This window comes from Coregonus lavaretus (assembly GCF_964263955.1).
Source record: "Coregonus lavaretus genome assembly, contig: HAP1_SCAFFOLD_1415, whole genome shotgun sequence".
Lineage (NCBI taxonomy): Eukaryota > Metazoa > Chordata > Actinopteri > Salmoniformes > Salmonidae > Coregonus > Coregonus lavaretus.
In genome coordinates this window covers 11413-24324 of record NW_028162922.1, presented here as the reverse complement: position 1 = coordinate 24324, position 12912 = coordinate 11413, and the positions used below count along the sequence as shown (strand labels likewise).

The window sequence follows — 12912 nt, the reverse complement described above, 5'->3', positions numbered from 1 at the left end:
GGAGGCTGTCTGAAATAAGATGTAGGCCTATCAGGGGCTATGTTTTGGCCTAGTTTTCAGGCCTGGTGGAGGAGTCATTGGGCTAGAAAAAGTAATTGCATTACATCACCTGACTGTTTGGATGTGTCTGTTAGTAAACTGTTTTATTTCGAAGAGATAATGAATCAAAGAGAACAATTGACATTCAAATTAGTTGTCACTGTGTTAAAGACAACCAACATGCTGGATCTCTGTTTAGGGGTCAGTGCTCTAAAATGAGTCTCTCTGGGGAGATAGAGGAGGGGGACCCTGCCTCTAAAATGAGTCTCTCTGGGGAGAGAGAGGAGGGGGGCCCTGCCTCTAAAATGAGTCTCTCTGGGGAGAGAGAGGAGGGGGGCCCTGCCTCTAAAATGAGTCTCTCTTGGGGACATGACACCAAAGCTAAGAGGTGAGCTGACAAAATTGTTTAAGAATTTATATTCCAAAACGCTATATACAAAAAAAAATCACATTTGTGTTTTTTCATCAGAAATGATTACTAATGGGTACCTTCAATATAACTGTTCTAGATTTTAGATGTGTATGAAAATGATTATTTTTTCTGCAAAACGCTTTATATCCATTGTTTAGTTGGAATGGAATGTTCGTATCCTGTATATTTGACTGTGATATGTGGTTGTCTCACCTAGCTATTATAAGATTAATGTATTTACAGATGAATGTTTGTCTCTGTTGTGTAATGTTTGTCTCTGTTGTGTTGAAGCCCAATCAAGCAGGAGAGACCAGCCTCCCCTGTACCCAGCTGTGTGTCCATGAAGAGTGACCGGTCTATGAGACCTCCTTTATACTTTGGAGAGGGAGACTTTTCTAGTGAACAAAGGTAAGAAGAACTCATGGGTCATGGTCAGTGAGTTAAACAACACTGTCTCTAGTCATTTCTCCTCTCCCATTTTCCCATTAATTTTTGTTGTTTTCATAATCCATAGGCTAATCCTTTTTTCAATTTTCATAGTCCTTAAACAATATTAAACTAACACAACATTCCCTCCCTGTGTGTGTGTGTGTCTGTCAGTGAGTGTGTGTGTGTGTGTGTGTGTGTGTGCACTCCCTGGATGAGGAGATGTAATCTCTATCCTGATTTCCTAGTCACTTTTACCCCTACCTACATGTACATATTACCTCAACTACCTGGTACCCCTGCACATTGACTCAGTACTGGTACTCCTTGTATATAGTCTAGTTATTACCTCAACTACCTGGTACCCCTGCACATTGACTCAGTACTGGTACTCCTTGTATATAGTCTAGTTATTACCTCAACTACCTGGTACCCCTGCACATTGACTCAGTACTGGTACTCCTTGTATATAGTCTAGTTATTACCTCAACTACCTGGTACCCCTGCACATTTACTCAGTACTCCTTATAGCCTCATTATTGTTATGTTATTGTGTTACTATGTCCTTTTTTTTATTTAGCTAATTTTTCTTACTTTTTAACAGCATTGTTGGGAAAAGGCTCATAAGTAAGCATTTCACGGCAAAGTTTACACCTCTTGTATTCGGCGCATGTGAGAAATAAAATTTGATTTGAAGCTCATTGGCAGAGACACGTCATCGGGTCAAACGGTCGTCTCGTGCCTGACAGCACATGTGCAGGCCGTGAAATCACTACTTTGATATAAAGTTGTTTTTGACAAACATGAAAACGTGTGTTTGTCCCTTTCATGAAGTTGGAGTAATAACGTTAAATGTTAAACTACTTAATTCAGAACAATTAGAAAATTAACAAGTAAGGAAGTCATTTTTACTTCTTTGAGTTCTCAAACCCCAAACCATGGCCATGTCTTTTTCCATTCAAATCTTTCCTTAACATTATAATTATTTCACAGTACTGATCACGGATCAGCTTCTAGGGAGATTGAGGCGGCTTATTCTTACCCAATAAAAATGCACTAAATCACAGATTTGGCACATCATTTCGGACATGTTAGGCTACACATGAAATATATTGAGACAAATTACAGATAACAGTAGCCTACAAGTAGCAAAATATAACTCAATTGATTGAACATGAAGTGTATTTCAATACGATTGAAATAGGACTATAGCCTACTGTTTATATTTTAATGCAGTCATCTCGGTTTTCATTTGAAGCATCATTTTATACATTGCTTGTTTTATCAACTGCAAAGACATTGGCAACTTTGTATTTGTAAGTCAACTTTGTTCTGAAGTTATCGGCGGTCACAGATGGATAAACCATGTGATTCTATGTTTAAGGGAGATATTCTGTGTATAAAGTGACGCGGGAGGGCAAAGAAAGCTTCTAACGATGCACTTAGCTGTTCCACTAGTTGTCTGAGGCAGGTGTTAGAATACGAGCGTTTCCAAGTGCAACGTTAATAACAATGGTTTTTTGAAACAGCTCAGAGATTTAACAATGCTCCTACGAAGATTCTAATGATGAACATTTGTTATATTTTTTAGGGGGTAGATCAGCTTTAATATTGCAGATAGATTGTAACTTCCATCAATGTAATTGTCTGAATCACTTCCAATATATTTTTTTGGCAAATATATATATATATATATATATATATATATATATATATATATATATATATATATATATATATATCCTTTTTAAAAATATATACCCCTTCCCTAATTGGAGTAAACTAGTGAACAACAATGCTTAGGCCTCTACTTCCAGCTTATAGATACAGTGAGGGAAAAAAGTATTTGATTCCCTGCTGATTTTGTACGTTTGCCCACTGACAAAGAAATGATCAGTCTATAATTTTAATGGTAGGTTTATTTGAACAGTGAGAGACAGAATAACAACAAAAAAATCCAGGCACACGGGAAATACACGAGCTCCACCGAGCTTCACTAACCTCCACAATAAACAATCACCCACACAGACAAGGAAGCAGAGGGAACACTTATACAATGACTAATGAGGGAATAAGGACCTGGAGTGTGTGATTGAAGACAAGACAAATGGAGTAATGATAAATGGATCGGCAGTAGCTAGTAAGCCGGTGACGCCGAACGCCTAATCCTGCCCGAACAAGGAGGGGAGGCAGCCTCGGCGGAAGTCGTGATAGTACCCACTCCATGACGCGCGGCTCCAGCAGTGCGCCGACCCCGGCCTCGAGGACGGCCAGGAGATCGCGGAGCAGGGCGAGCCGGATGGTGACGGTGGAAATCCCGTAACATGGAGGGATCGAGGATATCCCTCACCGGGACAAAGCATCGTTCCTCTGGACCGTACCCCTCCCACTCCACGAGGTACTGAAGGCCCCCCACCCGATGCATCGAATCCAGGATGGAACGGACAGAGTACGCCGGGGCCCCCTCGATGTCCAGAGGAGGTGGAGGGACCTCCCGCACCTCAGACTCCTGGAGCGGACCAGCTACCACTGGCCTGAGGAGAGACACATGAAACGAGGGGTTAATGCGGTAATCAGGGGGAAGTAATAACCTATAAGTGACCTCATTGACTCTCCTCAGGACTTTGAACGGCCCCACAAACCGCGGGCTCAGCTTCCGGCAGGGCAGGCGGAGAGGCAGATTCCGGGTCGAGAGCCAGACCCGATCACCCGGTACGAAGACCGGGGCCTCACTGCGGTGGCGGTCAGCGTTGGCCTTCCGACGACGCACGGCGCGTTGGAGGTGAATGTGGGCAGCATCCCACGTCTTCTCTGCGCGCCGAAACATGTCATCCACCGCAGGAGCCTTGGTCTGGCTCTGGTGCCATGGTGCCAGAACCGGTTGGTAACCTAGAACACACTGGAAAGGAGTTAGGTTAGTGGAGGAGTGGCGGAGAGAGATCTGGGCATATTCTGCCCACGGTAAGAACACCGACCACTCCCCCGGCCAGTACAGTAGGACCGCAGGAACCTACCCACGTCCTGATTTACCCGTTCCACCTGCCCATTACTTTCGGGGTGGAACCCAGAGGTCAGGCTGACCGAGACCCCCAGACCCCGGTCAGACACTATATCCTCTGGTACCCCGTAGTGCCGGAAGACGTGTGTAAACAGGGCCTCCGCAGTCTGCAGGGCCGTGGGGAGACCGGGCAGAGGAAGGAGGCGGCAGGGTTTAGAAAAGTGGTCCACAACGACCAGGATGGTGGTGTTACCTTGGAAGAGGGGAAGATCAGTTAGAAAATCAACACTTAAGTGAGACCATGGTTGTTGTGGAACTGGTAAAGGTTGTAAGCTACTTTACCAACCTTTATGAAAATGGATATGTAGCGTTTTGGAATTAAATTGTTCTTATGTTTCCCCGTCTGAGCTCAGAGTAGATGAGAGATGTAATGTTTGTCTCTGTTGTGTTGAAGCCCAATCAAGCATGAGAGACCAGCCTCCCCTGTACCCAGCTGTGTGTCCATGAAGAGTGACTGGTCTATGGAACTTCCTATAGTGTTTAGAGAGGGAGACTTTTCTACTGAACAAAGGTAAGAAGAACTCATGGGTCTGTCTCTAGTCATTTCTCCTCTCCCATTTTCCTATTTATTTTAGTTGTTTTCATAATCCATAGGCTAAACCTTTTTTCCATTTTCATAGTCCTGAAACAATATTAAACTAACACAACATTCCCTGTGTGTGTGTGTGTGTGTGTGTGTGTGTGTGTGTGTGTGTGTGTGTGTGTGTATGTGTGTGTGTGTGTACTCCCTGGATGAGGAGATGTAATCTTATGTTTTGTCCACAGAAACCAACAGGAGAGATCAGAATCAGAGATTCTCAGTGGTCAGTCTTCCCAGAGTCATCAAACAGACCTGGCCTCCATATTCAGTGTATGTGGTCCTGTTATGTACATTTGTTTTTGTTTACCTCAAGTAAAGTTGATCTGTCAATCATTCATTCATGTGTTAATGAGAAAGCATTTCTTCTCTTGCTTAACTTATTTACTTTATTTATTTCAGTTGCTTGAAGAGAATATTATGACATTTGTGAAGAACGAGCTGAAGATGTTCAAGAGGATTCTTAGTCCAGAACTCCCAGAAGGCTTTGAGAGTCAGAAGCAGGATAAGGAAGTGGTGGACGCTGAAGATGAGAAGCAGGAGAGCAGTGCCAGAGAGGGGGCTCTGAAGATCACACTGCACGTCCTGAGAAAAATGAACCAGAAGGAGCTTGCTGACACACTGGAGAAAAGTAAGAGCTGTCTGCCTCATGTTGAATGCTGTTTTATAACATTTAAAAGCTGTAGCTAAAGTACAGCTAAAGTAGCTGTGTATCGCAATGATATTATAGCAGCCTTAACATAGCACCTAGTGACCTCATCAAGTAGCAGAAGAATGTGTTGTGTTGATTCATTGAGAGAGAGAGAGAGAGAGAGAGAGAGAGAGAGAGAGAGAGAGAGAGAGAGAGAATAATATAATCAGTCACACCAGTCTGTAATGCATTATGAAAACATTTACAGATTTATACAGACAGTTAAGAGAATAAATTATTTTTTATTTAAAATGTTATAACAGTCCTACAATACTGTAGGCATTAAAACAGACATAATATTAATATCCTCTGTGTTATTTCTTCATTCAGATGAGCTTGCTCTGATTTGCCAACGTGGACTCAAATCTAATCTAAAGAAGAAGTTTCAATGTGTATTTGAGGGGATCGCTAAACAAGGAAACCCAACACTTCTCAATAAGATCTACACAGAGCTCTACATCACAGAGGGTGGAACAGGAGAGGTCAATAATGAACATGAGTTGAGACAGATTGAGACAACAACCAGGAAACAAGCAAGACCAGAGACTGCAGTCAAATGTAACGACATCTTCAAACCCTTAACTGGACAAGACAAACTTATCAGAACTGTAATGACAAAGGGAGTCGCTGGCATTGGAAAAACAGTCTCTGTGCAGAAGTTCATTCTGGACTGGGCTGAAGGAAAAGCAAATCAGGATGTCCAATTTGTATTTTCATTCCCTTTTCGGGAGCTGAATTTGATGAAAGCTGAAAAACACACTTTCGTTGAACTTCTCAATCACTTCTCAATCGAAACCAGAGAATCAAGAATCTCCAACTACGACAAGTACAAAGTTCTGTTCATCTTTGATGGTCTGGATGAGTGCCGACTGCCCCTAGACTTCCAGACGAACAAGATCTGTTGTGACGTCACAGAGTCAACCTCAGTGGATGTTCTGCTGACAAATCTCATCAAGGGAAATCTGCTTCCCTCTGCTCTCCTCTGGATAACTACCCGACCTGCAGCAGCCAATAAGATCCCTTCAGGGTGTGTTGACCAGGTGGCAGAGGTACGAGGGTTCAATGACCCACAGAAGGAGGAGTACTTCAGGAAGAGATTCAGTGATCAGGACCTGGCCAACAGAATCATCTCACACATAAAGACATCAAGGAGCCTCCACATCATGTGCCACATTCCAGTCTTCTGTTGGATTTCTGCAATCGTCCTTGAACACATGCTGAAACATAAGAGAGAAGAGATGCCCAAGACTCTGACTGAGATGTTCATACACCTTGTGGTGTTTCATACCAAACAGAAGAATGAAAAGTATCTTGGGAAAGAAGAGACAGGTCCACACTGGAATAAAGAGAGCATTCTGTCACTGGGAAAACTGGCTTTTCAACAGCTTGTGAATGGCAATCTGATTTTCTATGAAAAAGACCTGAAAGAGGCTGGCATTGATGTCAATGAAGCCTCAGTGTACTCAGGATTGTGCACACAGCTCTTTAAAGAGGAATGTGGGCTGTACCAGGAAAAGGTGTACTGCTTCGTGCATCTGAGCATTCAGGAGTTTCTGGCTGCTGTATATGTGTTCCTCTCATTCATCAACAACAATGAGAATCTAATGGCAAAACCTCAATCAACCAGGAACTTTTTTGCACTGTTCAGAGACAAGCCTGAAGTTACTTTCTACAAGAGTGCTGTGGATAAAGCCTTACAAAGTGAGACGGGAAACCTGGACCTTTTCCTCCGCTTCCTTCTGGGCCTCTCACTGGAGTCCAATCAGAAGTACTTACGAGGTCTACTGACAAAGACAAGAAGCAGCTCACAGAGCCATGAAGAAACAGTCAAGTACATCAAGGAGAAGATCAGGGAGAATCCCTCTCCAGAGAGGTGCATCAATCTGTTCCACTGTCTGAATGAACTGAATGACCATTCTCTAGTGGAGGAGATCCAAAGCTACCTGAGCTCAGGAAGTCTCTCAGAAGAAGAACTGTCACCTGCACAGTGGTCAGCTCTGGTCTTTGTGTTGCTGACTTCAGAAAAGGAGCTGGATGTGTTTGACCTGAAGAAATACTCCAGATCAGAGGAAGGTCTTCTGAGGCTGCTGCCAGTGGTCAAAGCCTCCAGAGCTGCTCTGTGAGTAAATAAATGTATATTTAAGTACTAATCATCAGTTTAGAGAAAAATATATATTATAGTATGTATATAATACTATATTGAAAAACATATTGAATCACTGCATTGATGTTCACATTAGTATAACAATATGACCATACAATTCTAGGAGACAGAAGATGAATCTATATGTTGTTTAAGAGAATAAACCAAATGCATCTGCCATTGTCCTTCTACACTACTGGTGTTAAATTAACAGTGTGTTTGTGAAATCATGATGATCTCTCTGTCAGGCTGTCAGGCTGTGGAGTCACAGAGGAAGGCTGTGCTTCTCTGGTCTCAGCTCTGAAGTCAAACCCCTCACACCTGAGAGAGCTGGATCTGAGTAACAATGACCTGAAGGATTCAGGAGGGAAGCTGCTCTCTGCTGGACTGGGGAATCCCCACTGTAAACTGGAGACTCTGAGGTCAGTATTCCTGTATCACTCAATGAACACACACACACTGAACACACACTGGACACACACACACACACAGGACACACATACTATACACACACACACTGGACACACACACATACACACACTGGACACACACACTAGACACACAACCTGGACACACACTCATTGGACAACACACACACACACACTGGACACACACACACTGGACACACACACACACACACACACACACAAGGATTAATTGAGTAGTGTTTAGAAACATGTTATCTACTGTTAATAATGATACATTCATTCATTTATATACAGTACCAGTCAATAGTTTGGACACACCTACTCATTCAAGGTTTTTTCTTTATTTGAATTTTTTTTTACATTGTAGAATAATAGTGAAGACCTCAACACTATGAAATAACACATATGGAATCATGTAGTAACCAAAAAAGTGTTAAACAAATCAAAATATATGTTATATTTGAAAATCTTCAAATAGCCACCCTTTGCCTTGATGACAGCTTTGCACACTCTTGGCATTTTCTCAACCAGCTTCACCTGGAATGCTTTTCCAACAGTCTTGAAGGAGTTCCCACATATGCTGAGCACTTGTTGGCTGCTTTTCCTTCACTCTGCGATCCAACTCATCCCAAACCATCTCAATTGGGTTGAGGTTGGGTGATTGTTGAGGCCAGGTCATCTGATGCAGCACTCAATCACTCTCCTTCTTGGTCAAATAGAGGTGTGTTGAGTCATTGTCCTGTTAAAAAACAAATGATAGTCCCACTAAGCTCAAACCAGATGGGATGGCGTGACGCTGCTGAATTCTGTGGTAGCCATGCTGGTTAAGTGTGGTTAAATTCTAAATAAATCACAGACAGTGTCACCAGCAAAGCACCCCCACACCATAACACCTCCTCCTCCATGCTTTACGGTGGAAACTACACATGTGGAGATCATCCGTTCACCCACACCGCTTCTCACAAAGAGACAGCGGTTGGAACCAACAATCTCAAATTTGGACTCTAGACCAAAGGACAAATGTCCACCTGTGTAATGTCCATTGCTCGTGATTCTTGGCTCAAGCAGGTCTCTTCTTCTTATTGGTGTCCTTTAGTAGTGATTTCTTTACAGCAATTCGACCATGAAGGCCTGATTCACACAGTCCCCTCTGAACAGTTGATGTTGAGATGTGTCTGTGACTTGAACTCTGTGAAGCATTTATTTGGGCTGTAATTTCTGAGGCTGGTAACTCTAATGAACGTATCCTCTGCAGCAGAGGTAACTCTGGGTCTTCCATTCCTGTGGCAGTCCTAATGAGAGCCAGTTTCATCATAGCGCTTGATGGTTTTTGTGACTGCACTTGTTCTTAAAGTTCTTAAAATGTTCCTTATTGACTGACCTTCATGTCTTAAAGCAATGATGTCTTAAAGCAATGATGGACTGTCGTTTCTCTTTGCTTATTTGAGCTGTTCTTGCCATAATATGGACTTGGTCTTTTACCAAATAGGGTTATCTTCTGTATACCAACCCTACCTTGTCACAACACAACTGATTGGCTCAAATGCATTAACAAGGAAAGAAATTCCACAAATTAACTTTTAAGAATGCACACCTGTTAATTGAAATGCATTCCAGGTGACTACCTCATGAAGCTGGTTGAGAGAATGCCAAGAGTGTGCAAAGCTGTCATCAAGGCAAAGGGTGGCTATTTGAAGAATCTCAAATATAACATATATTTTAATTTGTTTAACACTTCTTTGGTTACTACATGATTCCATATGTGTTATTTCATAGTTATAATGTCTTCACTATTATTCTACAATGTTTTTTTTTACTAATTTGAATGAGTAGGTGTGTTCAAACTTTTGACTGATAGTGTATATATACATATATGAATAGATATGGCAGGTTTCAGGACTCTGATGTATCTGAAAATGTTTTTAAAATATATTTTCACCACCAAAGAATAGCAGTGTGGTTTTAATATGATTTGACTCTTGCAGGCTGTCAGGCTGTCTAGTCACAGAGGAAGGCTGTGCTTCTCTGATCTCAGCTCTGAAGTCAAACCCCTCACACCTGAGAGAGCTGGATCTGAGTAACAATAACCTGAAGGATTCAGGAGTGAAGCTGCTCTCTGCTGGACTGGGGAATCCCCACTGTAAACTGGAGACTCTGAGGTCAGTATTCCTGTAGTTGGTCAACAAGTGATAACTGTTCACCAGATCCACATGTGTTTACCAGGCACACATAGTCCACACCATATGTGTTTGGACAGTGAAGCTTACAGTTTTACATTTGGTGCTATGCTCCAGCATCTTGGATTTGAGATAAAATGTTTCATATTAGGCAACAGTATGTAATGTCTCCTTTTATTTGATGTTAATGGTGAGAGGTTAGCATGTTTTGTTGTATCCTCTGTAACTCTCTCACTCATTATTAAAATTACTCCAGTCATCATTCACCATTCAGTTACTATTGGGCAAAACATAACCCAAAACACAACCAAAACAAACTGCAAATGCAACCAATGAGTTTACAACCAAACACTCAACTTTTGACTACTTTAATACACTATAAGTGAAATGGTCAGAATACTTATGACTTCTTCAAAAGTGGGGGACTAGATACATAAAGTGCTTTCATTTCTAAACGGTGAAACAGATATGTATTCAAATATCCTCAAATAAAAGGTGACATTATATACTGTCACCTTATATGAAACATTTGATCTCAAATCCAAAATGCTGGAGTATAGAGCCACATTTAAAATGTTAGCTTCACTGTCAAAATAGATATGGTGTGGACTGTATACTCAATACAATCTAAATCTGATACCTCACTGTCTGTCTTTTGACTGATACTGCTTTTTAAACTGCTCTGGTCAGTCTACTCAAATATTTGTACTATACATGTTTCTCTCTACAATCAATATATGATCATTTCTAATAATGAAACATTCATTAATTTATGAATAGATATGGCAGGTTTCAGGACACTGATATATCTGAATATGTTGAAAAAATATACTGCCACTATTTTCACCACCAAAGAATAGCAGTGTGGTTTTAATATAATTTTACTCTTTGCAGGCTGTCACGCTGTCTAGTCACAGATGAAGGCTGTGCTTCTCTGGTCTCAGCTCTGAAGTCAAACCCCTCAGACCTGAGAGAGCTGGATCTGAGTAACAATGACCTGAAGGATTCAGGAGTGAAGCTGCTCTCTGCTGGACTGGGGGATCCCCACTGTAAACTGGAGACTCTGAGGTCAGTATTCCTGTAGTTGGTCAACAAGTGATAACTGTTCACCAGATCCACGTGTTTACCAGACACACATAGTCCACACAATATGTGTTTGGACAGTGAAGCTTACAGTTTTACATTTGGTGCTATACTACATCATTTTGGATTTGAGATAAAATGTTTCATATTAGGCAACAGTACAGAATGTCACCTTTTATTTGATGTTAATGGTGAGAGGTTAGTATGTTTTGTTGTATCCTCTGTAACTTTCTCATTCATTATTCTTCATGATTCATTCATGATTTTTCTTAATCATGGCATCATCAGGATTCAGTTAGTAGTGTTTAGAAACATGTTATCTACTCACTTAGACAGAAAATTACTCCAGTCATCATCCACCATTCAGTTACTATTGGACAAAACATAACCCAAAACACAACCAAAACAAACTGCAAATGCAACCAACGAGTTTGGGACCAAATACTAAACTTTTGACTACTTTAATACACTATAAGTGAATTGGTCAGAATACTTATGACTTCTTCAAATAGGGGGACTAGATACATAAAGTGATTCATTTCTAAACGGTGAAACAGATATGTATGAAAATACCCTCAAATAAAAGGTTATATTATATACTGTCACCTCATATGAAACATTTGATCTCAAATCCAAAATGCTGGAGTATAGAGCCACATTTAAAATGTTAGCTTCACTGTCAAAATAGATATGGTGTGGACTGTATACTCAATACAATCTAAATCTGATACCTCACTGTCTGTCTTTTGACTGATACTGCTTTTTAAACTGCTCTGGTCAGTCTACTCAAATATTTGTACTATACATGTTTCTCTCTACAATCAATATATGATCATTTCTAATAATGAAACATTCATTAATTTATTAATAGATATGGCAGGTTTCAGGACACTGATATATCTGAATATGTTGAAAAAATATACTGCCACTATTTTCACCACCAAAGAATAGCAGTGTGGTTTTAATATGATTTTACTCTTTGCAGGCTGTCAGGCTGTCTAGTCACAGAGGAAGGCTGTGCTTCTCTGGTCTCAGCTCTGAAGTCAAACCCCTCACACCTGAGAGAGCTGGATCTGAGTAACAATGACCTGAAGGATTCAGGAGTGAAGCTGCTCTCTGCTGGACTGGGGAATCCCCACTGTAAACTGGAGACTCTGAGGTCAGTATTCCTGTAGTTGGTCAACAAGTGATAACTGTTCACCAGATCCACATGTGTTTACCAGGCACACATAGTCCACACCATATGTGTTTGGACATTGAAGCTTACAGTTTTACATTTGGTGCTATACTACATCATTTTGGATTTGAGATATAATGTTTCATATTAGGCGACAGTATATAATGTCACCTTTTATTTGAGGATATTTTCATACATATCTGTGTTACTGTTTAGAAATGAAAGCACTTTATGTATCTATTTCTCCCATTTGTATATGTCGTAATTATTTGGACATATTCACTTATATTGTTTTAAAGTAGTCATAAGTTTAGTATTTGGTCCCATATTCCTTACCCACAGTGATTACATCAAGCTTGTGATTCTACAAACTTGTTGAAAGCATTTGCAGTTTGTCTTGGTTGTGTTTTGGATGATGTTTTTCCCAATAGAAACTGAATGGTGAATAATGTCCGGTCATTTTGGAGTCACTTCACTTGTATTGTCAGTAAGAATAGAAGATGTTTCTGAACACTTCTACATTCATGTGGATGCTACCATGATTATGAATAATCATGAATGAATCATGAATGATGATGAATGAGAAAGTTACAGAGGAACAAGGATCATACCCCCTCTGTTATTGGTAATGGTGAGAGGTTAGCATGTTTTGTTGTAGCCTCTGTAACTCTCTCACTCATTATTATTCATGATTCATTCAT

The 12912-nt window shown here is 40.9% G+C and overlaps 2 protein-coding genes across 2 annotated transcripts; both read left to right on the top strand.

Annotated features, from left to right (window-relative positions):
- Positions 1 to 244: 244 nt before the first annotated feature.
- LOC311118681 (uncharacterized protein) lies at positions 245 to 4450 on the top strand (the record flags this gene model as incomplete). The annotated part of the gene is made up of 3 exons (XM_084193469.1): positions 245 to 427; positions 743 to 859; positions 4330 to 4450. Exons 1-3 carry the CDS (start codon positions 255 to 257, stop codon positions 4448 to 4450), a joined length of 411 nt encoding a protein of 136 aa, XP_084049595.1. The 5' UTR covers positions 245 to 254.
- A 1079-nt stretch (positions 4451 to 5529) lies between these two features.
- On the top strand, positions 5530 to 12209 carry LOC311118683 (NLR family CARD domain-containing protein 3-like; the record flags this gene model as incomplete). Its single annotated transcript, XM_084193471.1, has 5 exons — positions 5530 to 7322; positions 7595 to 7768; positions 9760 to 9933; positions 10846 to 11019; positions 12020 to 12209. Coding segments are annotated over 5 exons (2505 nt in total), but the record flags the coding sequence as incomplete, so codon positions are not given.
- Between the last annotated feature and the right edge of the window lie 703 nt (positions 12210 to 12912).